Genomic DNA, 27,017 nt, shown 5'->3' with positions numbered 1-27,017 from the left:
GTGGAAAGTGACGCTCCAGCTGTGAACATGCATTTGGACAATCTGTGAATAATTGTTCTGACTTTACCTTTTTTACATGGCCAACTTTTAACATCTGATACTCTGTAAAGTTGTGCTTCTTTTGTGCATGCCTGGGGAGGTTGAGCGTGTGTTTTCAGCACCAGTGGGAAGTTGGACGTGTTCATACATTTTAAACCTCTTTGTTAATGATTTCTGTACCTTTACCTGAGTGAGTTTTAGTAATAGAGCTAACTCCTTCCTGGTTAACTCAAGGAATCTGGCTGGCTTGATTTTTACCCTGAGCTGTGCACAGTTAAGTACATATTGAATTGTCAAGATCATGTCCTTTTTAAAATTCAAACTCTTTTCATAGACAACCCAGGAGTGGGACAACGAGAGAAATCAGCTCACCCCTCCTAACCTAGTTGTAGCAACATTTAGCAATCTTCAGATCATGACAGTCATACACACCTTGGACGGGATTTTCCCGACAACCCATGGCATATTTTGCGATTCTGCCATTGACCAGTGGTGGGATCTCCTTGGCCCACTGTTGTCAATGGGGCTTCCTGTTGCAAGCACGCTGTGCGGGGTCCGTTACCGGCGGGACTGAAAAATCCCATCGGCGTGAACAGCCGAAAAAGTCTAGACCTTGTCTGCCTCTCAAAAATATTCACATTAATTTGTGATTCCCACACTTTGGGTTAAGTCCCTTGCAACATCCAACATAGGGTCTGTTTGAAGTCAGGACTGAGTTCGATTGGCCCTTATGTCATCCTTTATTATCAGGATAAAGGATTTATCAGTTGAAAAGGGCGTAGTAATTCCACATCCAGGTCCGACCTGCGATTTGTAAAGTTCCACAGTCTTCCTAACTCTGTGAAAATCTGTCTCATGTTTACAAGGTGAGCAAGGTTGGGAAATAAAAGTTCCAGGATACACCACATTTCAAAAACACAGGTAGAAGGAAAAAGGCGGTGGGGTATACCTGACACTGAAGGATGACATGAGGATGTAGTGTGAAAAGATCTTGGCTCGGAAAATCAGGAGTAGAATCAATATGAATGGATTTTGGGAATCTTAAAATGCTGATAAAATGTTACTGACCCCGAACAGTAGCAGTATCATTGTCCCTCACGAGACGTGATCCAGAGCTGAATATTTAAATTAACCTTACGATTCACCAGCTGCCTAGTACCCAATGGGCGTACCTGGGAGACCTTGCCAGGGCGCCATTTAATACTAGTCCACGCAAACGTGAACCAGGTGTAACTGCATCTAGTGGGCCTGGCAGGCTATTGGATAATAGTGGTCGAGGACAGTGCAGGTTGGCACCCCCTGGCACCCAGACACCTTGGAAGTGTCACCTTGGCACTGCCAGGGGGCCTGCGTTGCACTGCCAAGGTGACAGACACTGCCAAGGTGAGAGGTTGGCAATGCCCAGGAGACTCCCCAACGTTGGTGGGTGAGGGAGGGGGTCAAAAGAGCGGGAGGGGGATGCCTAAACGGGGGGGGGGGGGGGGGGGGAGGAATATTTGGACTACTGGACAAAATGGTCTGCCGATCTGCGAGAAGCCTTTCCTTCAGGAAACCACTCCAAGTGCGGCCTCGGCGGGGGAGAAACTCCTCAGGCCAAAAAAAAGGTGAAGTGCCGTTGGATAGTGGGGTGTTTCTCAGCACCGCAGTCTCCATGAAACACCTCGCTAAACACACCATTCAGCGGACTTTATCTTGAGTCCGCTGAATCGCGCTCATTGTTTAAAAGGTATGGTGACAAATGAACACTGGGAAGTTCTTAAATAAATAATTCAAAATGTTTCGGAAAGGAGAAATATTTTCATTCAAATGGTTGTGAATCTTTGGAATTCCTGAGAGGTTGTGGATGATCCATCATTGAATATATGGAAGGTTAGGGTGGCACAGTGGTTAGCACTGTTGATCAGGGCACCAGGGACCTGGATTCGATCCTGGCCCACAATAGCTGTTGTGTGGAGTTTGCGCATTATCCCCGTGTTTGCATGGGTCTCACCACTACAACCCAAAGATATGCAGGGTTGGCGAATTGGACCCTTAATTGGAAAATAAAAGAATTGGGTACTTAAAATTAAAAAGAAAAAGTAAAGAATATATTTAATTTTGAGATATTCAGATTTTTGTTTTCTGAGAAAAGCAAGGGATATGGGCAGAGAGTTGAAAAGCGGAGTTGAAACTCAAAGTCAGTCAGGATCATGTTGAACGGCAGAGCAGGCTCAACGGCTGAATGGTCTTCTTCTGTTCCTATTTCTTATGTTCTTGCAGAGCATCCCTCCCAACATGGAGCACTGTGTAAGCTGCACCAGATGTGACCACATGCGCACTACTCCACTTGAAGGACTTCAGAGTCCATTGCAATTAGCAAACAATATTTGCACCCTTGCGGTTTTATTAAGGTTTAATCTATAAATGCAGAATTGTTAAGAAAAAATGCATTGCAGCAAATACAGGATCTGTTGCCATGCCTTCTTTCTCTGATTGTTTCCAGAGTCACATCTCTGTAACAGACTGCTCTTGTCTTTCTAGAAACCTGTCCAAACTTTCCACTTGAAGTGATAACAGCACACGATAACAGATCCGATTGCTTGAATCCCAGTCAGAATATGAAATTCAGTTGATTTGATCAGATTGTCTGGAAGGTGGTGAAAGATGGGGTACTTCTATTACTCCCATCCATAGTTGGTAGAGGGGGGTGATCAAAAACAGCAACTTAGATAGTGCCCGGAGAGATTTTCAAATACTGTCCTCACCTTAATGACTGAATTATATGCGCATGTGGGGGGTGATTAAAATGCTGTGATGACAGAGGGAAAATGATCTGAGAATAATGCTTCATTAAATAACATTACTTCAGAATATGTATTTAATCAGTTCAAATGGATTGAGCAAGTTCGAAGTAGTGAGTTAAGACCTCCGATGGCGGCTATGAAGGAGTAAGTCGCACATTTGGTGGCTCCCGCTCTGGTTGGACTTTTGGACCTTTTCCCCCGATTTTCTACCGCACTTGAATTGTAAAAGTGATGACAGAGGCAACTGTGTACTGAATTCCCACATCGGTGCATGGAGAGAAGGACTAGAAGTGTTCGTACAGGCAGAAACAGAAAGACAGAGAAGGCTTGGGCTGAAGCTGCAGCGGGAGACAGCATGGCGGAGGACCGGACCACTGGCTTGTCGACCCAGAGGTCAACGGAACAACTGATGCAAGTTATTCAGGAAGGCTTTGCTAAGCAGAAACGGGACTGCTTGGACCCGATAAAAGAGTCAATTGAGCGGCTGGAGCTTAAATTGGACGCCCAAGATTGGGCGATCCAGAAAGTAAAGAAGGTGCTGGCTCAGCAGGAGGAACATCAAACTGCGGTGGAGTTGAAGGTGGGGATACTGAGAGACCAGCAGAAAAGGCTCCAGGAGAAGGTGGAGGACCTAGAGAACAGGTCCCCCCGACAGAACTTGAGAATCGTTGGGCTCCCGGAGTGGTCTGAAGGAGCGGACGCTGGGGCATACATAGCGGATATGTTTGAGAAGCTGCTGGGGGAGGGGACATTCTCCCGACCCTTGGAGATGGACAGGGCTCACAGAGCGTTCACGAGGAAGCCGTGAATGGGAGACTCCCTGAGGGCAATGGTGGTGGGATTCCACAGATGCTTGGGTAAGGAGCGTATTCTACAGCATTCTACAAGCAGACACGGAGCTGTAAGTGGGACAACAGTATGCTGCGGGTTTACGAAGACCTGAGTGTGGAGGTGGCCAGGAGAAGAGCAGGTTTCAACCAGATTAGGTCGATCCTTTTTAAGAAAAAGGTGAAGTTCGGACTGTCGTATCCGGCCCGTCTCTGGTTCACGCACGAGGAACAGCACTTTTATTTTGAGTCGCCTGAGGATGTGCTGGACTTCGCGGAAAGGAAAGGACTGGTGGTGGACTGAGAACTTTCGAACTTTGCTGCAAAGTTAACAAACTTTGTTTTGTTTTTTTTTGTTTTTCTGTTTTTGTAAAAAAGGTTTCTCGTTTTTCGTTTTGTTGAAGCTGTTTGTAATGCCTTTTGCATTGATTTGGGACCAGTGGTAGAGCTAAGTGAGTTAAGGCTTTCATTTGCACTGTTGGGGGATGGAGGTGTGGTTGTTTAGATTTTGGTGATTTTTGGCTGGCAATTGTGTGGGGATTGTTTGATGTTGGAGTATGTTTTCATGATAGTTGGGAGACTATCCCGCTGCGAGGGATGGGGGGCCACCAAGCTAGCTGGGCGGGCTAGCTCACGGAAGTGCAGTGGGGTGTGTGCATATGTTCGGTTTATTAAAGGGGTTGGGTCACAGAGTGATGTTAGTGGGCGGGTAGGGGGGTAAATGTTCTGCTGACGAGGGAGGGACTTGGCTAAGGGACAGAGAGGAGGTTGGGGGCAGGGCCGCCTGGGGGCGGACCGGTGGAGGCGCGGAGCATGGGCTGGAGGCGGGCCCAAAAAAGGGGATGGCTGATCGGCAAAAGGGGGGTGCAATGAGCCCCCCAACTAGACTGATCACCTGGAATGTTCGAGGTTTAAATGGTCTGGTCAAGAGGGCACGTGCGTTCGCGCATCTTAGGGGACTGAAGGCGGACGTGGTAATGTTGCAGGAGGCGCACCTTAAATAACTGACCTACGGGGCCGGAGGGGATGAGGCACTTCTTGGAGGGGCTGAATTTCCCAAAGGTGGACAGGGAGCTGGTAGAAGGACTGGGGGCCCCGATCGGGTTGGAAGAGATAGTGGAGGGTATGAAGGCCATGCAGTCGGGTAAAGCCCCGGGGCCGGACGGGTACCCAGTGGAGTTTTACAAAATGTTCTCTGGGATATTGGGGCCGGTGTTGATGAGGATGTTCAATGAGTCAAGGGAAAGAGGGACGCTGCCCCCGACGATGTCACAGGCCACGATTTGGCTGATTCTGAAGCGGGATAAGAACCCGGAGCTGTGTGGGTCCCACAGGCCGATATCCCTGTTGAATGTGGACGCCAAACTGCTGGCCAAAGTTTTGTCCTCCAGGATTGAGGATTGTGTTCTGGACATTATTGGGAGGACCAGACGGGGTTTGTTAAGGGTAGGCAGTTGGTGGCCAATGTACGAAGGTTGTTAAACGTGATCATGATGCCCCCAGAAGGTAGGGAGGTGGGTAGTGATCGCAATGGATGCAGAAAAGGCTTTTGATCGGGTAGAATGGAATTATCTGTGGGAGGTACTGGGACGGTTCAGACTTGGGCGGGGCTTTATTGACTGGGTCAGGTTGCTGTATCAGGCTCCTGTGGCAAGCGTATGGATGAATAGGACAACATTGGACTATTTTAGACTGCACCGGGGGACGAGACAGGGATGCCCCCTCTCCCCACTGTTGTTTGCACTGGCTATAGACCCGTTGGCAGTTGCTCTGAGAGTCTCAAGGGGCTGGGATGGAGGGGGGGGGGGGGGATGCGGTTGGTGGAGCACAGAGTCTCGCTCTATGCAGACGACCTGCTTCTCTGTGTATCGGACCCAACAGAGCGGATGGAGGAAATCATGAGGATTCTGTGGGAATTTGACCGGTTTTCGGGGTATAAACTAAATATGAGGAAAAGTGAGATGTTTGTGGTCCAGGAGAGGCGACAGGAGAGGCGATTGGGGGAGCTGCCATTTAGATTAGTAGGGGAAAGCTTGAGGTACCTAGGCATTCAAGTGGCGTGGGAATGGGACCGACTGCATAAATTAAATCTGGCCCGGCTTGTAGACCAAATGAAGGACGATTTTCGGAGGTGGTACGCGCTTCCGTTGTCACTGGCTGGGAAGGTGCAGACGGAGAAGAGGACAGTCTTCCCGCGATTCCTGTTGGTATTTCAATGTCTCTCCATCTTTATTCCACGGTCCTTTTTTAAACTAGTCAACAAAGTGATCACTGGCTTCGTTCGGGTGGGTAGGACCTTGCGAGTAAGGAAGTTAATGCTTGAGTGGAGTCAGGGAGAGGGCAGGCTGGCGCTGCCAAATCTTAGTAACAATTACTGGGCGGCGAATATAGCCATGATCAGGAAGTGGGTGGTGGGGGAGGGGTCGGCATGGGAGCGTATGGAGGCGGCTTCATGAAAGGGCACCAGTTTGGGGGCGTTGGTAACTGCGCCTCTGCCGTTCCCGTCGGCACGGTACTCCACATGCCCCGTGGTGGTGACGGCCCTGAGAGTCTGGGGGCAATGGAGGAAACATGTGAGAGCAGAGGGAGCATCGCTCTGGTCCCCAATCTGTAGCAATCACCGGTTTGCCCCGGGAAGTATGGATGGGGGGTTCCGGATATGGCGGAGAGCAGGGATTGAGAGGATGGGGGACATGTTTATACAGGGGAGCTTTCTGAGTATGAGGGAGCTGGAGGAGCAGTTTGGGTTGGCGAGGGGAAACAAATTCAGGTATCTGCAGGTGTGGAACTTCCTACGTAAACAGATGCCAACCTTCCCGCTCCTACCACTAAGGGGGATTCAGGACAGGGTAGTTTCCAGAGGGCGGGTAGGAGAGGGGAGTGTCTCTGACATTTACAAGGAACTTATGGGGCCAGAGGAGACGCAGAGCGAGGAGCTGAAACGCAAGTGGGAGGAGGAGCTGGGAGGAAAGCTAGAGGATGGTCTATGGGCAGACGCGCTGAGTAAAGTCTATGCGTCCGCAACATGTGCCAGGCTCAGCCTGATACAATTTAAGGTTATTCACCGGGCTCATATGACAGTGGCCCGGATGAGCAGATTCTTTGGGGTGGATGACAGGTGTGCAAAATGTGCGGGAGGACCTGCGAGCCATGTCCACATATTCTGGACATGTCCAAAGCTTAGGGGATTTTGGCAGGGGTTTGCAGATGTCATGTCCACGGTGTTAAAAACAAGGGTGGCGCCGAGTCCGGAGGTGGCTATTTTCAGGCTGTCGGAAGTCCCGGGAATCCAGGAGGTGAAAGAGGCAGACGTTCTATCCTTTGCTTCCCTGGTAGCCCGGTGACGGATACTATTAGCTTGGAGGGACTCAAATGAAATGCAATGAAAATCGCTTATTGTCACGAGTAGACTTCAATGAAGTTCCTGTGAAAATCCCCTAGTCGCCACATTCCAGCGCCTGTTCGGGGAGGCTGTTACGGGAAAGCTCCCGAAGTCGGAGACCTGGCTATCCGACATGGCTAGCTTTCTCTGTTTGGAGAAAATCAAGTTCACCTTGAGAGGGTCACTGTTAGGGTTTGCCCGGAAGTGGCATCCGTTCGTCGACATCTTTGCGGAAAATTACTCACCAGCAGAAGGGGGGGGGGGGGGGGGGGGGAGGTTAGTTTAGTTTAGAATAGGGGGTTAATAAAGGTGAGACCTGTAAGGAAGGGAGACAGCTTTTGCACTATGTTTATGGTTTCATGTACATTGTTTATTTTGTTGTTGTTACAATACCAAAAATACCTCAATAAAATGTTTATTAAAAAAAAAGTAGTGATTTAAATGTTTTAAAATCCAGCTCAGGAAGGCTGGAGGCATTGAATTGAAACCTTTGGGCAGAATGCCCACCCATCACATAAAGAATGAGATTCAATTCATTGTATTTATTAATTCTAACTTGATCTAATACTGTAATGCTTGTAACAATTGTTGGAAAAGACACTGATGCCAAAACTCCAGTGGTTCTGGCAGAAATGTGCCCGCCAATACCCTTTTATATGCATCCAGCCTATCTGAGGTTGTAATTGAAACTGATAATGGAATTTATTGTTCAAGGCATGACAGAGTACTGATTTCCACTGCATATCCCATATGAAATGTTAATGCAATTTAGAATAATGAGTTATGGGCTAACTTTAATCTCTGCAATTTTAAGTCATTCAAATGTAATGGACTAGGGTTCCCAGGTTCACAAAGGTTTTGCATTTCACGGAATGCAAAACATTTTCTTTATGTTGATACATTGATAAAACATCAAATATTATCAGAAAAGATAATGAAGTATTCTCTCCCAAGAACTCACCAGATGTCCATTGTTCGTGGAAAAAAATTGCTTGCAAACTTCATGCTGCCTGCTCATTTACCTGATTGCTGCATGTAGAAAGTACTGAGTGTGCTGCAGAGTGGCTGCGTGCCTGAAGAGGGTCACAAAATCATGACAGACATGAATTCAAGTTAGCTCGCATTACTGAAAGCCAGTGTTCATCTCTTAAAGGTATTTACACTGGAACTGATATTGGACTAGATTCAATTCCTGGCTTGGGTCACTGTCTGTGCGGAGTTGCCCTTTTGTCTGCGGATACTGGTGCTCAAAGAGCCTTGCAGGTTCTTAATGGCAGTTCAGCAATCTGTCCTCAGCAGATTACTAGGATTGCTGCGGTGCCACCCTAGGAGAGTGGTAGTGGCTTCTTGGAGGATGAACCTTTTGTCCTTTCTCAGAATAACAGCATTCTTCTTCCCAACCCTGCCACTCTGCTAGTGCCCTTGGTGTTGCCTGTCAGCCAGTCAAGCCAGGTTGCCGCTGCCCATGCAGAGTTGGAACAGAGTATTCTGGGACAAGAACTGTGCAAGGTTGTCCGCAGTTTACCCAGTAAATTTAGGAACTTTCCACCGGCCACACTACATCTACTGTAGCATTATGTAGCAGGACTAGCACAAGCAATGGGCAAAGGCACACTGGAAGATAGACAAGAAGGGAATGCACAAGGATGATTATTTGACTTTTAAAAGAAGGTTTGGTTGATAACGTTGAATTGGCATCGTTTCCTAGTGATTCATATTTCAACATTGTGCCAAGAGGATGCAGTATGGTCAATAGCAGGTGGTGTGGGAGTAAGGTGGTGGACCGTTGTTGAATGGGAATTGGATTTGTGCTCACTTTACCAGAGTTGACTGAGCTGACCGTGCCTAGCCCATCCATCCCCACATCCCCCTTCAGCTGCACATTGAACTTCATGTGCCTCATGCAATTCCCTGTCATGCTGCAGGTCAAAATGCATACCGTTTCGGACCCAAAAACAGCAGACAGAGCATCGATAATATAGAAAGCCATAAACTGGAAAGCCAAATATACTGAAATTTTCTTTGAGTTGCCTGCACACAACTTAATGATCTGAAGTCACTGTGGCGTTTCTTGAAATCATGGTTGAAGATCTCTAATGGCATTAAATATTTAATGTCAAATTGTAAACCTTACTGGATTATTGGAACCAATTTGAACACAAATGAGCAGATATTAGAAGGAGCAGAAATTCTAATTTAGTCTTTGAACAATATACATTAACCAGATAACAACACAGCAAACCTTCCCCTTTCGTTCTGCTTCTCCACTCCGAGATTCTACATCTCTCTTCAATATAGTTTTAAATAAGTAGCAATCCTTTGATTGTAAGTAACATCTGAAAGAATGTTATTGTGAGTTGACTGCTTTTTGATGTTTATAATGGAAATTGCTGAAATGTTATTATAAATTTTTTTTGAGTACTTTATCTTCTATCTCCTGTTCTTAGCTCTCATATATTGCTGAAAATTAATTCGACTTCAGAAGAATGGCAATTAATTTGGGAACTGGAATGCCCTTTATTTCAACTGGCAAATAATTGACTGTCTAGCCTTTACCTGTTGTGCTATGTATTTTGGATGAAGAATAATATAATATTTCTTTCTTATTGCAAAATTAGTACAAAGTGAACATGATTTCCTGAATGTGCAAGTCGCAGATAATGAAGTTATGTTTCTGAATATACAGTTAACTCATTCAGTCCAAAGGCAGAATAATCTGGATGCTGAAAATCAGAGAATCAGAAAATATTCGGCAATCGGCAGTATTTTAGACAAGAGAATCAGTTACCGATAGCTCTGGAACTCTCCCTGCCTGGCTTGCTGAGTGTTGCCAGCATTTTTTTTCTTTGTATTGTTCGTTAAATAGCCTTTATGAATGAAAAATGAAAGACAGACACATTTAATGTTAAACAACATGACAGTTGCACGTGCAGTATTTGACAGTTCGAAAAGAAGCGGCTAAAATTCTATCTGAGGCTTCACTTTGATTTAAAGATGATCAAACTACATAGAGGCTGCACACAATTGTTTTATTTTCTTTCAAGCAATGCATCGTGTGCTCTTTTCGCAATGATGGCAGGCATATTGTATGTTTCGGTGACATTAGGATCATAAGGTTTCTAATAGTTACATTGTCATTGTATCAATCCCATTGTCATACTGTTGATTGCTTGACCTGTTTTGTGAGCAAGGTTTTTGATGCCATAATGAAAAATCACAACGTTCATAATTTCTCAAGCCCCCCCTGCTTGCCCCAATTCAATGAGCTCCCTATCCAAGCCGGAATCAAATATATAATTCAAGGACTTCAGATGATCCAGTGTAGTCACCTGTTCCTGGATGGTACCATGACAAAGTTCTCAGCCACTGATCCTACAGCACCTTAGCACCATAATCTGAAGGTTTACACATTAGTGCATTTAGTCTTCATAGAATCATAGAATCCATACAATGCAGAAGGAGGCCATTTGGCCCATCAAGTCGGCACCAACCCTCTGAAAGAGCACCCTACCTATTCCCATGCCCCTGCCCTAGGTTCGATTCCCACTTTGTGTCACCGTCTGTGTGGAGTCTGCACGTCCTCCTCGTATCTGCGTGCGTTTCCTCCGGGTGCCTCCGGTTTCCTCCCACAAGTCCCGAAAGACGTGCTGTTAGGTAATTTGGACATTCTGAATTCTCTCTCTGTGTACCCAAACAGGCGCCGGAGTGTGGTGACTAGGGGATTTTCATAGTAACTTCACTGCAGAATTAATGCATGCCTACATGTGACAATAATAATGATTATTATTATCCCTGTAATCTCATCTAACCTTTTGGGAAATTTAGCATATCCAATCCATCTAACCTGCACATCTTTGGCCTGTGGGAGGAAACCAGAACACTTGGAGGAAACCCATGCAGACACGAGGAGAACGTGCAAACTACAGACAGACAGTCAACCGAAGTCAGAATTGAACCTGGGTCCCTGGCGCTGTGAGGCAGCTGTGCGCACTCTGTGCCACCGTGTGCCTCCATGCCATTTCTTCCTGCCATACTGTGGATAAGTGGAAAGTTGTAATAATAATAATCCCCAAGCAGGAATCGAACCCGGGACCCTGGCGCTGTGAAGCAACAGTGCTAGCCACTGTACTACCGTGCCGCCCTTAGCCTGATACTTTGATACTACATTGGAGGGCGCCAATATACAACCTGTACTGATGTAACCAGATGATTATGTTTTAGGAAACACTTCAAAAATTTCATTTTGTATTTCTCCTCCATGTAGTGAAATGGCATTGTATTGTTATATTTTATTGGTCTGTTTTCATTAATGTGTACATAGATTTGAGACTTTAAGAAGTACAGGAAAACTGAGTAGTTTACAGGAAAAGCCTGAACATGATTTTGGAGCACTGGAGTGCGTTACAAGATTGAAACTCAATCGAGAGATTCAGATAGCATCATAAACCACAAGCGACCATGGTTGAGGAGTTCCCCGCTCATCCAAACCAAGACAGTGTGCAATAGCATCAGACACACTCCAAGTCATTGCCCCTTTTTATAATAGCTTGATATCATATAGTATTCCTTAAGTGTTTTGGAGCTTTATTATTGGTGTTTCTATCATCTATTACTGGCACTAACCACTGCCGTTACGGCTGCTGACTATTCTTGTGATGATCTGTGTCCTGAGACAGGAAGTGGCAATGTTTTACAACATTATGACAGTCAACTGCTGTTATGATCGAGACAGATGAAGCAAGAGAGGATTTCCACTGAGCAATAATACACTCTGTTTTGGCAACAACAGTTCCGTGATTGCATTCGATATTCCGGGAGGGGCGAGGAACATATCAAGAATAAGCTGATTTAGAGCCCTATTATTAAAAGTATATTACTCCTCTGAGTGGATTTCACAGTGAGCAATGTGCTAACACAATGTGATTATTAACCTTTAATATTTTAGAAACAATGTAGCCCTGGAGTTTTTTTCTGATACCCAGTTGGCTCATTGGCTGTCAGCCAGAGGGAAGCCCTGTCCCCTGTGATCTGACCAGCCCATTAATGTGGGTGAGCTAAAGTGTACAGTGGGACATGATTTCCTCTGGTTCTATGTTTCAATACCATCAGAAGCACAACAGCAAACATCTCTGCTCTTTTGGAATCTTTTTATAATTTTGCTGGAACCGCTTGCTTCTCTGTTTATACTATTCCTAAAACACAGCGACAAGACAAAGTGTCCTCATTTGCTTGTTGATGTTTGAGTCACGGAACCACTCTCCAAAATGATAAACCTAAACCAGTGTTGCTAATTGGCAGTAGCTTTTAAAGATTTGGAAGCCACGCTTTTACACACACTGGCTTTATTAGTCCTGATATCAATTGCTTAAACTGATGCAAAATGGTTCCACTCATCAGACTCTCATCATTGATTTGCGTAGCAGCTGGACTCAGTAAGTCTGTGTAAAACCGAGGTTGAAGGTCTGTAAACTTGAAGAAATCCAACATTTGAAGTTGCCACAGCCGTGAGACTTGCTCTCTGACTGTAGATTTGGATTTTTGTTCCAGCTTATCTTGTACAAATGTAGAACTATTTTTAATTAAATTCATAATTACTTGTAAAAAAAATTATATTGGCATTGTTTACATTTATCGATTTACAGTCACAATACCAAAGAATTCCACCATGCTTCCCTGAACCCCCATTCTTCAGGAGTGGAGATCAGATTTATGATCCCATTTCTTACTTTATACAGAAGCTGACCTAGAATTCCTCGGAGTAACTTAGTTTTGTTGCAGCTTAATAGCAAAAGTGTGGCAGAAGCCGCAGGAAGGAGTTACACACTCAAGTCTGATTATTTATGTTTCCATCGGTGTAAATACTGAATGTGAGTGTCACCAAGTCGTACAGAATTATTACTTGCAATGCCCAACATGGTTATCACTGGCATCTCCCTCAGCTCAGGACTGCAGAACTGTGTTGGAAAGGATTACATATTCTCAGTGGAACAGCCAAGGCAAAGCACTGGCAATCGCTTCCTTTTCTCATATCAACACACCCATCACTCTCTTACTCAATACTTACACAACGGACAAATCATTATAATATTATGTTACAAAGAATTAAAAAGCACAGGAACAAGCTGTTCAATTCAATTCCCTTCACCTCACCCTATTACCATATCACTGAAAAGAGAGACATATTGCCAAAGCTTTTCATCTTACACTCATCAGGAAAAATGCAAGAATGCCAAATTTCAAATGATCACAACAATTACACAGCAGGAGAAAAGTGTAATGATTGGTTGGCAAGTCAATTCTTATTGACTTAGACTTTGCCACGGAGAAAGCAACAGGAAACTATGGGCTTCCCAAGATGTAATTCAAAAAGGGCGCAGGGCTTGAACATATTCTTTTTGTTTGCAGAGAACAGGTCCCTACATATAAATGTGCTTCTAGGAAGCATAAATGAGTCACATTATGAGCATGACTGATTATCTTAAATTAGCTGTTAGTTTAGCTATTGACATAGTCAATGTTGTTCAGCAAGTGCTGTCCAATCACGGAAACCTTGCACTTTTTTGAGGGGGCTTTGCAACGAGCTAGCCGAGCACGGTTTGTACTCTGCTTATTACAGACACATTGGCTGGAATGTTCCAGGCTGCAACCCCCCCTACTCCCCCCATTCTCTCACCCCCCAACCCCTCCCCATCACCACCACCACCACCCCGGAACCCAAGTCATTGAAATCTCCATTCACTATACAGTGCCGCCAGCATGAAGAGCTGTAAAATTCCAACCCACGTATTCAGACGCAACATTGCACAATTGTATGGTTAGCAGGACACCTTTTTGGACTGAATTTCAGTGCTGATGCAATGTCAGGTAAGTAGACTATACATCCCAGCTATTGGCTGTTTGCTCCTTGTTTGTAATGGCTAGAGGTTTGATAACCAGACGGCATAAGTTTATAGTGATCGGTCAAAGAAATGGAGGCATTATGGGAAAAACCTCCTTGCGAGTGGTTAAGATTATAAATGCCCTGTCTAATCAGGTGGTGGATACACATTAAAGTGTAGCCTTCCAAATGGATTTGGATAAATATTTCAATGAGAAACGAGTTGCAGAGCTATTGGGACAGAGCAGTCGAGGGGGAACTAACCTGGGGCGGGATTCTCTCAGGCCGGAGAATCCCCGCGACAGGCGCGAATCGCACCACGCCGCCCTGACATCGGCGCGCAAACCTCTGCAGAGTGGAGAAACGGCACGATTGCCGCCGGTGTGGTTGGCGCGCTGCCAGTCGGGGGCTGCTCTACGTGCGCCCCCCCCCCCCCCCCCGCCGCCGCCGCCAATTCTCGGCCTGGGATGGGCCGAGCAGCCGTCGTAAAAAACCCGACCCTGCTGCCGTCGTCCACACCTGCTCTCAGCCAGCGGGAACTTGGCGTGGAAGGGGCGGCCTGTGGGGGGGGAGGGGGGGGAATGAGGGGGGGGTCCGACCCGGAGGGGGCCTCCGATGTGGCCTGGCCATCAATTGGGGCCCACCGATTGGCGGTCCGGCCTCTCTGGCTGTGGGCCTCCTTTCTCCTGCGCCGGCCTCTGTAGTCCTGCGCCATGTTGCGTCCGGGCCGGCGCGTTGAAGGGAGCCACTGCGCATGCGCGGTTCCCACGGCGCCCAGTTCACGACAGATTCAGCAGCTGAAGCGGCGTGGACTGCACCAGTGCCGTGCTGGCCCCTTGTAGGGGCCAGAATTGCTCATCCTGAGGCTGTGTTGACGCCATCGAGAAACGCAACGGCGTTTCCGACGGCGTCAACACGTAACCTTAGGATCACAGAATCCCGCCCCGGATTTGTACTCCAAAGAGCTGGTGCAGACTTAAATGGGTTCCTTCTGTGATCTCTACTATCCTGTGATTATAAGAAAAAAAAATTACAAGCTGCAAAAATTACTATATAAAGTTTTCCATCTTGATCAGATAATCCAAATGGATGCTGTACCTCTTGTGCCTGAGTCCTAGTTGTGCAGAAGAGTGCAATAGTGATGCTAAATATCAGGAAACTCAGAGCTCGTTAGGTCTCTATCTGACATTTGCAAATGAAGTCAGCAGAGACTCATTTGGTTGATTGAAACAAGATTCAGAAAGCACAAGGAAGCTCGCAAGACCCACTTTGCAGGGGAAATTGGCTATAAAGAACCTCAACAAACTTTCTCACAAAAATAATTTTTTGTGCTCTGCACCTCATATGCAGAAAACTGCAAGGAAATTCACCCCATGTTTTTCACACTTTTCAGTATTATATTGCAATTAGAGATACCCAAATATTCTTTGAATTGGTATGCCCTCTTGCACTCTTTCTTGTAGTTTATGTCATTTGCAAGTGTTTTTCTTCATTCCTCACACCAGGAGTGAATTAACTTTAATTTTGAATTACATGAATAATAAATGAATACAAATAGTTGTCTCCTGGTAATTAAAATAAAGCAGTAAAATTGTATGGTATAAAAAAATATATTGCTGCAGAGGACATATAGGATGGGATTTAACCACCACCCCGCTCTGTGTTTTTCGGTGGCCCGCCAGCGGGATCTACGGCACCTGCCGTTGTCAATGGGTGTTCCCATTGACTGCACCCCTCGTCGCCGGGAAACCCGTGCTCCAGCGTGGGACCGGAATTTCCCACCAGCGTGAACAGCCGGTAAATCCCGCCCATAATTTCTTTAGAAAAACCTGGGAAGGTGCCATTTGCTTCCGACATATTCATCCGGAAATGTCAATGAGCACCTTCGTTCACTAAGATAATCAGAACCAACATATCGGGTGGAATTTGTTTGAGCCAACTGGAGATGTCATGATGGTGGCTGAGGGTGCTGCTGGGAAAATTGTTGGAGAAAGTCCCAATGTCTGACCACCAGAACTGGGAGAACTGTTGCCAATTAAATCAGTAGTGGGAGGCACAATGCAGGAATCCTCTGGTGGTGAATGACAATTAGACTTATTAATGAATTACTTAACGCAATTCTCCCTGAGCCCACTGGAATTCAATGGTGGCTCGGGGTTATATGGAACTCACAACGGTCTCCCCTGGCTTCTGAAACCCAACCAAGGAACCCTGGCAGAGTAGTATGCGGCCTAGATGGGGAGGGGTGGAACAGCATGAAGTGTCCCTTGATGACAGGCATCAAGCAGATCTTTGGGGACCCGTATCCTGGGTAAGAGCGCAGGTGATGAGGGACACATTTTGGAGACCAGGTCTGTATGCCAGAGACTGGACTTCATAAGGGAAAATGTTCTTTTCTTTTTATATTTTTGTTGCCATTTTATAAAATATTGTTCTACTTTCTAAGCCCTCCTTGAAATGGCAAGCTACAATCATCAAGTGACCTTCTTTGACAGGTGGGTAGTGGTTTCCTGAACGGGGAACATGTGGCCAAGGCCGCACGTAGCCCGATGTGTACAGTGGGGAACTCCGCTCGCTGGAACTCCTCATTGTAGCAAGAGATCGGGACGCCATTTCCAAATGTCCCAATCTCCGAGGCGCCCAAAACAATCTCCGTCCTGTACACCCATCCCTAATGCAACATGGGAGAGTGTGTCCCCCAACAGCCACGCCTCAACCGCATGCACGCAAAAAATGCCAGATTGGCTCATGGCAGCACCCGTGCTAGCTGGCACTGACACCTGGGCATCCTGGCAGTGCCAGGCTGGCATCCAGGCAGTACTATCAGGGCACCCAGGTGGCACCAGCAATGCAATGGCACCACCCTGCCCAAAGGGCATGCAGCTGGGGGCTCTCAATCCCCTGGAACAGCCAACAAGCGCTGCTCCGTCCGGTCTCCGCCCATAGGGATCAGTGCTAACTACTATGTTTACATCGGTTTACTCCACATATTTGGCAATGTTTTTATCTGTTGCCAGTTTTCCCCTGTCCCCTGAAGATATTGACTCCTTGCAGATGTATAAGTCCACGGTACCTCACCGAAATTCACCTCTATGCTTTTAGAGTGCATGTTAGTTCCACTTTCAAATGTAGCAGCAGAGCAGTGGGGCTGTTGTACGAGAATGCGGCTGGCTGCCTCAGGAGTAACAGCCGAGCACCTCGAACAATATAAATAACAGGTGATGCATTGTCCATCATTATAAAACATCCACCCTATTCAACATCCGTTCAGACGCAGTGATGTCAGTCTTGTGGTAAATTCCAGTTCTGGCCAGCAGTGAGACGTTGGCCCAACATCTCTGTGCCTGCTTTTCTGCCCAGTACAGGGAGCCAGTATAATGCAAGAGAAAAGGTGCTATTCCCACAGATCCTTTGTGCACTCAATTAAAAAGAATAATTAAGTCGGTAAAGTGATTATTTCAGATTTACAGGAAGAGATTATTTCAGCTTGAATCGTACCATACGCACCGGACCCAGGAGTTGGTCAGTAACATTGTATTCAGCGAGCTGTTATGAACTTTGCATTGTATGGAGTCATGCTTCTAACGGTTTCACTCTTTTCCTGTTCCGCAGTGTACTTTTTGCTGAAAACTACACAGAGACACACTACCTGCTTGATGGCAGTGCCGTCACAAACACTTGGAATCATACGGTAAGCTTTGAAGTCTCATGATTGCAAATAATACAACCCTGTTGCCATGCTTTATGTCCAGTTCCGCAACTGGACAAAGCCGGTACTGTGTCAGTGCTGCCAATCAAAAGCTATCCCTGTTTACCAATTCAATTTACCACAGCTCGCAGTGCTGATCTATTTCTCATCCTTGTTGATCTCTTAATTTGTTAATAATGTCCAGACTGAGAGTCTACTTCAAAAAACAAAGGGTCAGATATATAAATTGAGGGGTGCTTGATATTCAAACTTGCATGACAGTGTAAGTTTCATTTGATCCTGTTTGAGTCCCCAGATCAGTTACTTTGTGAAAATGAAATGTACACCTCTCAGGAAGAAAAAAGATGACTTACCCAAGCTTGACCCTGCTTGAACTGCTCCTTATGACATTTACAGAGCTGGAGTTGGTTGAGGCCACCCTGCTGTCTCAAGGAAAATACTTATAAGAGTGGGGCAAAGGTGAACATTGAAATATACATTTCTGATTTAGATGCCACATAGTACAGTTTATTTTCGTAAGCTTGGTCTTGCTGTTAATAAATCGTCTTTATTTTTGGTTTCACTCTTAGCACCCTTGGAGAAACTTGATTTCCTTCATTACAAATGTAGGCTGATTAATGAGGCAGGATTACTTCGCGAAAACAGTATGAATTGCAATTGCTGATTGAGGAGCCAGACTTTTTTTCCGAAAGCACTGTTGTTTTGACATATCACCACTGCACGTCTTTCGGGACTTGTGGGAGGAAACCGGAACACCCGGAGGAAACCCACTCAAACACGGGGAGAATGTGCAGAATCCACACAGACAGTGACAGAAGCCGGGAATCAAACGTGGGACCCTGGCGCTGTGAGACAACAGTGCTAACCAGTGTGCTACCACGCTGCCCAGATGTACAATCAGTAAGGATAGGTTTCTATTCACATCCGATGACTTCCACAGACGAATGAAATGAAAATCACTTATTGTCACAAGTAGGCTTCAAATGAAGTTACTGTGAAAAGCCCCTAGTCGCCACATTCATTCCAGCGTCTGTTCGGGGAGGCTGGTACGGGAATTGAACCATGCTGCTGGCCTGCCTTGGTCTGCTTTAAAAGTCAGCTCTTTAGCCGTGTGCTAAACCAGCCTGCTGACATTTAGGCCCAGGTTTTCATCTTACAAACACTACCTGCTTGATGGCAGTGCCGTCACAAACACTTGGAATCATACGGTAAGCTTTGAAATCTCATGATTGCAAATAATACATGTTGCCATGTTTTATGTCCAGTTGCGGAGCTGGACAAAGCCAGTACTGTGTCAGTGCTGCCAATCAAATGCTATCCCTATTAACCAATTAAATTCACCACAGCTCACAGTGCTAATCTATTTCTCATCCTTGTTCATCTCTTAATTTGTTAATAATGTCCAGACTGAGAGTCTACTTGAAAAATTACAAACCAAACCATTTTGCGATGGCGAATCTCACCTCCTCCCTCGCAGTGCCAGCCCGTGCTATTCTCAAGTTGGGGTGGCAGGGACGGACTGGTTTTGGGGTTGCTGCCTGCGGAAACATGTCCAAGGTTGAACAGAGGAGGGTGGATGCCAAAATGGGCAGGTTAGAAGGCCCATCTTTGTTCACTGGGACTTCATCAGAGTTCTGTGCATGAGTGTTAGACATGCTTGCCCTCACCCCATTTCACCCATCGCTATGTCCTCTCCATACCTCTGTGCCCTCTCCATATGCCAGGACCCGCCATAGTCACTCACCCAGTATCGCCCATGGACATAACACATGAGGCCTAAAATAACATTGGAGAGTCTTTGAGAAGCTCATGAAATTGTCACAGTAAACAAACAGCTATTCCAAAACTTTTCTCAAGAAAACGTAATCCTCTTTGGAGCTCATAAAATTGTCATTCAGAACAAAGCTTGTACTCCTTTTGACAACTGTATCAGAACCCCCTGCTGGGCATAATCCATTTGAGGGGGTTGAAGCTCAGGCAAGCATTCATAATGAGTTCCCATGGCACAATTGTGTCAACAAAGTCTCCAGAACTAAATACATTTAAACCTTAAAATAATGGAGATTTGGCCATCTGTTCTACTGCGTCAAAGGCTGAACAGGTGGCTGACTCGTCAATCAAAGAATTCAGTAATCTGCTCAACTGCTTCAAATGCTCAACAGATGGCTGGCTGGCAATCAATGTAAACCTGAAAGCACAGGGCCCAACTGATACGCTAAAATCTGAATCTCAATATTGTTGAATGCAGAAGAGCACTTTATCAACTGGGGAAAGTATTCTCATTCGTTTGCAGACATTTTCACCGTCACAATATTAGTCACTTTCATTTTCTGAAGAAACCCCTATCATCAATTACTGCACTAAAATGCATCACGCAGGAGCTAATTATTGTGTCTGAAGTTGTCGACATCTTTTGAACTTACCTGTCAAAAGGTTCCTGACCCCAAAGTAGGGACCCCATTGTTCAGAACTCCTCTTTCTTTGATTATAGAACATACAGTGCAGAAGGAGGCTATTCAGCCCATCGAGTCTGCACCGACCCATTTAAGCCCTCACTTCCACCCTATCCCCGTAATAACCACTAACTCCTAACCTTTTTTGGTCACTAAGGGCAATTTATCACTATGGCCAATCCGTCTAACCTGCACGGATATGGGAGGAAACCGGAGTACTGGAAGAAACCCACACAGACACAGGGCGAACGTGCAAACTCCGCAGACAGTGACCCAGCGGGGAATCGAACCTGGGACCCTGGCGCTGTGAAGCCACAGTGCTATCCACTTGTGCTACCGTGCTGCCCTTGTGCTGCCGTGCTGCCCTGATTCTTTCGGGTGATGTGGGCATAACTAGCTAGGCCAGCATTTGTTGCCAATCAATAATTTCCCTTGAAAAGGTGGGAATGAGCTGCCTTCTTGAACTGCTGAAGGCAATGTGGTGTACGTGTATCCACATGTACAGAGAAGAATGGGGTTGCTGCCTGTACCCACAGCCTTATGCTGTACCTTTAAAAATGCCATTCAGTGGAAATCGGGTGGAAATCCCATGTACTTCTGTTCCAACATGGAACGAGGCATTCAAATTGGTTCAATAGCCACTTAAGCGAACACTACAGAAGAGTAGCCAATGCCACCCAAATTACATCTCCAAGTGTGGATGTTAGTCCAATTTGCAAATGCACTTTACAGTTGGGAACAAAATCATGAAATCTGCAGCCATGACTTCCTAATACATATGGCCAATTGTCTAAAATCAGTTCGATCAACATCAGCTCAACGAAGGATAGAAAATAGGAACAAATAAAAGAGTACGAAGAAGATTTGAAAATTCTTTCCGTATTTAATTCGTAGAACATTACAGCGCAGTACAGGCCCTTCGGCCCTCGATGTTGCGCCGACCTGTGAAACCCCTCTAAAGCCCATCTACGCTATTCTCTTATCATCCATATGCCTATCCAATGACCATTTGAATGCGTTTAGTGTTGGCGAGTACACTACTGTTGCAGGCCGGGCATTCCACTCCCTTACTACTCTCTGAGTAAAGAACCTACCTCTGACATCTGTCCTATATCTATCCCCCCTCAATTTAAAGCTATGCCCCTCATGCTGGACATCACCATCCGAGGAAAAAGGCTAACAATGTCCACCCTATCTAATCCTCTGATCATCTTGTATGCCTCAATTAAGTCACCTCTTAACTTTCTTCTCTCTAACGAAAACAGCCTCAAGTTCTTCAGCCTTTCCTCGTAAGATCTTCCCTCCATACCAGGCAACATCCTTGTAAATCTCCTCTGTACCCTTTCCAATGCTTCCACATCCTTCCTATAATGCGGTGACCAGAACTGCATGCAATACTCCAAATGCGGCCGCACCAGAGTTTTGTACAACTGCAACATGACCTCATGGCTCCGAAACTCAATTCCTCTACCAATAAAACCTAACACACCGTACGCCTTCTTAACAAACCCTCAACCTGGGTGGAAACTTTCAGGGATCTATGGACATGAACACCGAGATCTCTCTGCTCGTCCACACTACCAAGAATCTTACCATTAGCCCAGTACTCTGTCTTCCTGTTATTCCTTCCAAAATGAATCACCGCACACTTTTCTGCATTAAACTTCATTTGCCACCTGTCAGCCCAGCTCTGCAGCTTATCTATGTCCCTCTGTAACTTGTAACATCCTTCCGCACTGTCCACAACTCCACCGACTTTAGTGTCATCTGCAAATTTACTCACCCATCCTTCTACGCCCTCCTCCAGGTCATTTATAAAAATGACAAACAGCAGCGGCCCCAAAACAGATCCTTGTGGTACACCACTATTAACTGGACTCCAGTCTGAACATTTCCTATAAACCACCACCCTTTGTCTTCTTCCAGCTAGCCAATTTCTGATCCAAACTGCTAAATCACCCTGAATCCCATGCCTCTGTATTTTCTGTAATAGCTTCCCGTGGGAAACCTTTTCAAACGCTTTACTGAAATCCATATACACCACATCAACTGCTTTACCCTCATCCACCTGTTTGGTCACCTTCTCGAAGAACTCAATAAGGTTTGTGAGGCACGACCTACCCTTCACAAAACCATGTGGACTATCTCTAATCAAATTTTTCCTTTCCAGATGATTATACATCCTATCTCTTATAAACCTTTCCAAGACTTTTCCAACAACAGAAGTAAGGCTCACTGGTCTATAGTTACCGGGGTTATCTCTACTCCCCTTCTTGAACAAGGGGACAATGTTTGCTATCCTCCAGTCTTCTGGCACTATTCCTGTAGACAAAGATGACTTCAAGATCAAAGCCAAAGGCTCAGCAATCTCCTCCCTAGCTTCCCAGAGAATCCTAGGATAAATCCCATCCGGCCAGGAGACTTATCTATTTTCACACTTTCCAGAATCGCTAACACCTCCTCCTTATGAACCTCAAGCCCTTCTAGTCTAGTAGCCTGTATCTCAGTATTCTCCTCGACAACATTGTCTTTTTCCTGTGTGAATACGGACGAAAAATACTCATTTAGCGCCTCTCCTAGCTCCTCACACTCCACGCACAACTTCCCACTACTGTCCTTGACTGGCCCTACTCTTACCCTAGTCATTCTTTTATTCCTGACATATCTATAGAAAGCTTTAGGGTTATCGTTGATCCTACCTGCCAAAGACTTTGCATGTCCTCTCCTGGCTCTTCTTAGCTCTCTCTTTAGAGTCTTCCTAGCTGACTTATAACTCTCAAGCGCCCTAACTGAACCATCACATCTCATCATTACATCAGCCTCATTCATCCTCTTGACAAGTGTTTCAACCCTAACCCTAACCCTAATTCATATGCTTGACTTTTTAAAAAGAAAGGGCCTGAACCTTCTTGGACTGGCAATCAGAGTCCGATTTATAATCCACTCCTGCCTTCTTACCTTAAATTCCTTTAGATCCTTTCACCCTACCTCCTGACTGAGTCTGGGGAAGAACTGTTTTGGGCAGGGCAATCTGGAAGTATCCTGTTGAGAGAGTTGGATGCAAGGATTAGTCGGGGAGTCTCATGGGGGTTGGGAGGTGGATATGGCGTGTGTACTCAGATCTATTTAAGGTCCAGGATGTTCTAACGCTTGTTACATTGGTTCTTGCAGGGTAACATGGGTGGGCCCCTCTGGGAATATTTTGATAGATCACCAGATAAATACAAAGGTCAATGAACAACTCTTATTGAGGCAGTCAGTTTAATAGCTGTTGACCAGCCAACAAATATCACATAGGATGGCATAGTGGCAAGTGCTGCTTCCTCACAGTGCCAGGGACCCGGGTTTAATTCTGGCCTTTGGTGACTGTGGAGTTTCTATGTTTTTCTCGTGTCTGCGTGGGTTTCCTCCGGGTGCTTTGGTTTCTTCCCACAGACCAAAGATGTGTAGGTTAGGTGGATTGGCCATGCTAATTTGCCCCTTTGTGTCCAGGGATGTGCCGGTTAGGTGGGATTACGTGGTTCAGGGAATAGGGCATGGGAGTGGGCCTAGATAGGGTGCTCTTTCAGCGTATCTGTTCAGACTCAATGGGCCGAGTGGCCTCCTTCTGCACTGTAGGGATTCTATGATCCAGACAAGTACATGCAGAGGTTCCAAGTAATGTGAGTTTAAAACTTAAAGAAAGAATCATGCGGTGCAGAGTTTCTGTAAAGTGGGCTTACAGGAGTTTCCCCTTTGGAGAAATGGGATGGGATCGTCCCAAAATTGCAGAGTATTGGATCAGATGAGAAAAGCTTGTGAAACTCGCTGGCTTCACAGTCACCTTTTCTCATCTAATTTAACAGCACTGTGTGCAACTTCAAAGAGGATCACACAGTCAGCTGGAGGGACAGGGCCTAAACATGTTGGCACCACCAAGAATCTGAGGTCGGAACTACGGCACCGCGATCTCTAAAAGTTTAATTAAGATAACCCACTGCCCCCCTCCCCACGCACATTGGAGCACCCTATTCCCCCGGAGGTTAAGGGGAACACACCTAGCCCTACACGCCAGAAGAGGACCCCAAAATGGAGGCGAGTAATCCCCAGGGTGCACTGCCAGATTGTCAGCGGACAATGCCCAGGTATGTCTCTCAACCAAAGTAGGGGTTTTGGACAGATTTGAGTCGTGAGTGAGAGAGAGGACTTAATATAGCCCTCCTCTCCATCTATTTCTGGACTGGACTCTCACCTGTTATAGGGCTCAGTATCTGATGCTCGAGCAGTGTTCACATTATACAATGTTGCTGGGATTTTCCCCAGTGACAATGTTGGGCTTCCTCTCACAGTTGGTCGCACATGTGAAATAACTCTGGATCCAAGCGACTGGGTCAGGGTTGTGGTGGTGTTGGTGGGGGCGTGCTCACTTGTCATAACAGTACGACAAAGTGGGGAACGTAACCCATACTTTCAAACTATGCCAAAGGATGTACTTGTCACTTGAATTCAAGTAAATCTGTCAGTCAAGCAGATAGTCAAACACAATCATCGGGATGTTTGAATGTTAATTGAACAATTTTGCTTTGTCCCCTTTAGACACCTGCTGCAGATATGCCTATTCTGTGGCTGTTGTGTATCAAAAAAGCAAAATTGTTTCGCGTGAGTCTGATGATTTAACCTTGTGTGTACCGTGGCAGAAAGTAAGATACCATAGATGCAAATCCTTCATATTTGGGTCACTGAAGTTGTCGTAACTCTGGCTTTGGCTGTTCCATCGCTTGACTTTCTGCTGGTTCACATCATCAATGTCTATTTTTGCTGTAATGGTTAGAAATCCTGTTGGACATAAGAACCCCCTCCAGTGTGGGTCTTACAGGCCGATTTCGCTCCTCAACGTGGATGCAAAGTTGTTGGCTAAGGTACTGTCCAGAAGGGTGGAAGATGTGGTTCCGATGGTTATCCATGAGGACCAAACGGGGTTTGTGAAGTGGAGGCAGCTGAATGTCAATGTACGGAGGCTTCTTAATGTTATGATGATGGCGACGGTGGCTCGGGAGGCGGAAATAGTAGCATCGATGGATGCGGAGAAAGCGTTTGACAGGGTGGAGTGGAGTTACCTGTGGGAAGTGTTGAGAAGGTTTGGGTTTGGTGAGGGATTCATCAGCTGGGTGCGGTTGCTGTACAGCTCCCCGGTAGCGAGTGTGGTGACGAATGGGAGGAGGTCAGAGGACTTTCGGCTTTCCCGGGGGACGAGGCAGGGGTGCCCCTTGTCTCCCCTGCTCTTCGCGTTAGCGATTGAGCCCTTGGACATGGCGCTGAGGGATTCGAAGAACTGGAGGGGGATTGTTGCGGGGGGGGGGGCACTGGTTGTCGCTGTACACAGATGATTTACTGTTGTACGTCGCGGATCTGGCTGGGGGGATGCCAGAGGTGTTGAAGATACTTGGGGAGTTTGGGGACTTTTCGGGCTACAAGCTCAACGTGGGGAAGAGTGAGCTGTTTGTGCTGCACCCTGGGGGACCAGGAGAGGGAGATAGGGGAGCTCCCGTTGAAGCGGGCGGAGAGGAGCTTTAGATATCTTGAGGTCCAGATAGCAAGGAACTGGGGGGCCCTGCATAGGCTAAACATTTTGAGGCTGGTGGAATAGATGGAGGAGGAGTTCAGGAGGTGGGACGCGCTGCCACTCTCTTTGGCGGGTAGGGCCCAGTCAGTTAAGATGACGGTGCTCCCGAGGTTTTTGTTTCTTTTCCAGTGCCTCCCCATATTGATTCCGAAGGCTTTTTTAAAGAGGGTTAACAAGAGTATTCTGGGGTTTGTGTGGGCGTGGAAGGCCCCGAGAGTGAGCAGGGTATTCCTGGGGCAAAGAAGGGAGGCAGGCGGTTTGGCGTTGCCCAACCGGTGTGGGTATTACTGGGCTGCGAATGTGGCAGTGATTCGCAGGTGGGTGATGGAGGGGGAGGGTGCCGCATGGAAGAAGTTGGAGATGACGTCCTGTGTGGGTACGAGTTTGGAGGCATTGGTGACTCCCACTCCCCCCGGCAAGATATCCCACGAGTCCGGAACTGGTGGCGTCCCTCAACATTTGGGGCCAGTGGAGGCGGCACAGGGGGGAAGTGAAGGCCTCAGTGTGGGCCCCGATACGGAGCAATCGCCGGTTTGCACCAGGGAGAATGGTTGGTGGGTTTTTGAGTTGGCATATGGCAGGCATCAGGCGGATGGGGGACCTTTTCCTCGATGGGAAGTTTGCGACTTTAGAGGAGTTGGAAGGGAAGTGGGGCCTCCCCCCGGGAACACTTTCAGGTATATGCAGATCAGGCGTTTGTTAAGCGGCAGGTGGCAAAGTTCCCGCTGCTGCCACCTAGGGGGGTGCAGGATAGGATGCTCTCAGGGATGTGGGTCGGTGAGGGGAGGATCTCGGCGATTTATCAGATGATGCAGGAAGAGGAGGAGGCCTCGGTGGAGGAGCTGAAAGCGAAGTGGGAGGAGGTGCTAGGGGAAGAAATCGACGATGGGACGTGGGCGGATGCCCTGGGGAAGGTGAACTCGTCCTCTTCTTGCGCACGGCTCAGCTTAATTCAGCTGAAGGTGCTGCATAGGGCGCACATGACGGGGACCAGGATGAGCCGGTTCTTTGGGGGAGAGGGCAGGTGTGGGAGATGTTTGGGAGGTCCGGCGAACCACACCCACATGTTCTGGGCATGTCCGGCCTTGGAGGGGTTTTGGAAGTGGGTGGCAGGGACTTTGTCCAAGGTGGTCGGGTCCAGAGTGGAGCCGGGCTGGGGGCTCGGGACCTTTGAGGTAGCATCGGAGCCTGGAGTGCAGGAGACGAGAGAGAGCTTTGCGTCTATAATAGCCCGGCATTGGATTCTCTTACAGTGGAGGGACGCGAAGCCCCCGAGCCCGGAGGCCTGGATTAACGACATGGCTGGGTTCATCAGGCTGGAAAAGGTTACGTTTGCCCTGAGGGG

General features: G+C 46.8%; 1 protein-coding gene across 1 annotated transcript in view; it reads left to right on the top strand.

Moving 5' to 3' along the window:
* Positions 1-27,017, top strand: part of LOC119950873 (disintegrin and metalloproteinase domain-containing protein 12) — a 451,211-nt gene that overhangs the window by 218,276 nt on the left and 205,918 nt on the right. The window contains 1 exon segment of the mRNA XM_038773759.1: positions 17,521-17,599. Coding sequence (XP_038629687.1) covers positions 17,521-17,599 — 79 coding nt within the window.

This window comes from Scyliorhinus canicula, chromosome 16 (assembly GCF_902713615.1).
Source record: "Scyliorhinus canicula chromosome 16, sScyCan1.1, whole genome shotgun sequence".
Lineage (NCBI taxonomy): Eukaryota > Metazoa > Chordata > Chondrichthyes > Carcharhiniformes > Scyliorhinidae > Scyliorhinus > Scyliorhinus canicula.
Note: the sequence above shows the minus strand (reverse complement) of the source record. Positions and strands in the feature narration are given on the sequence as shown.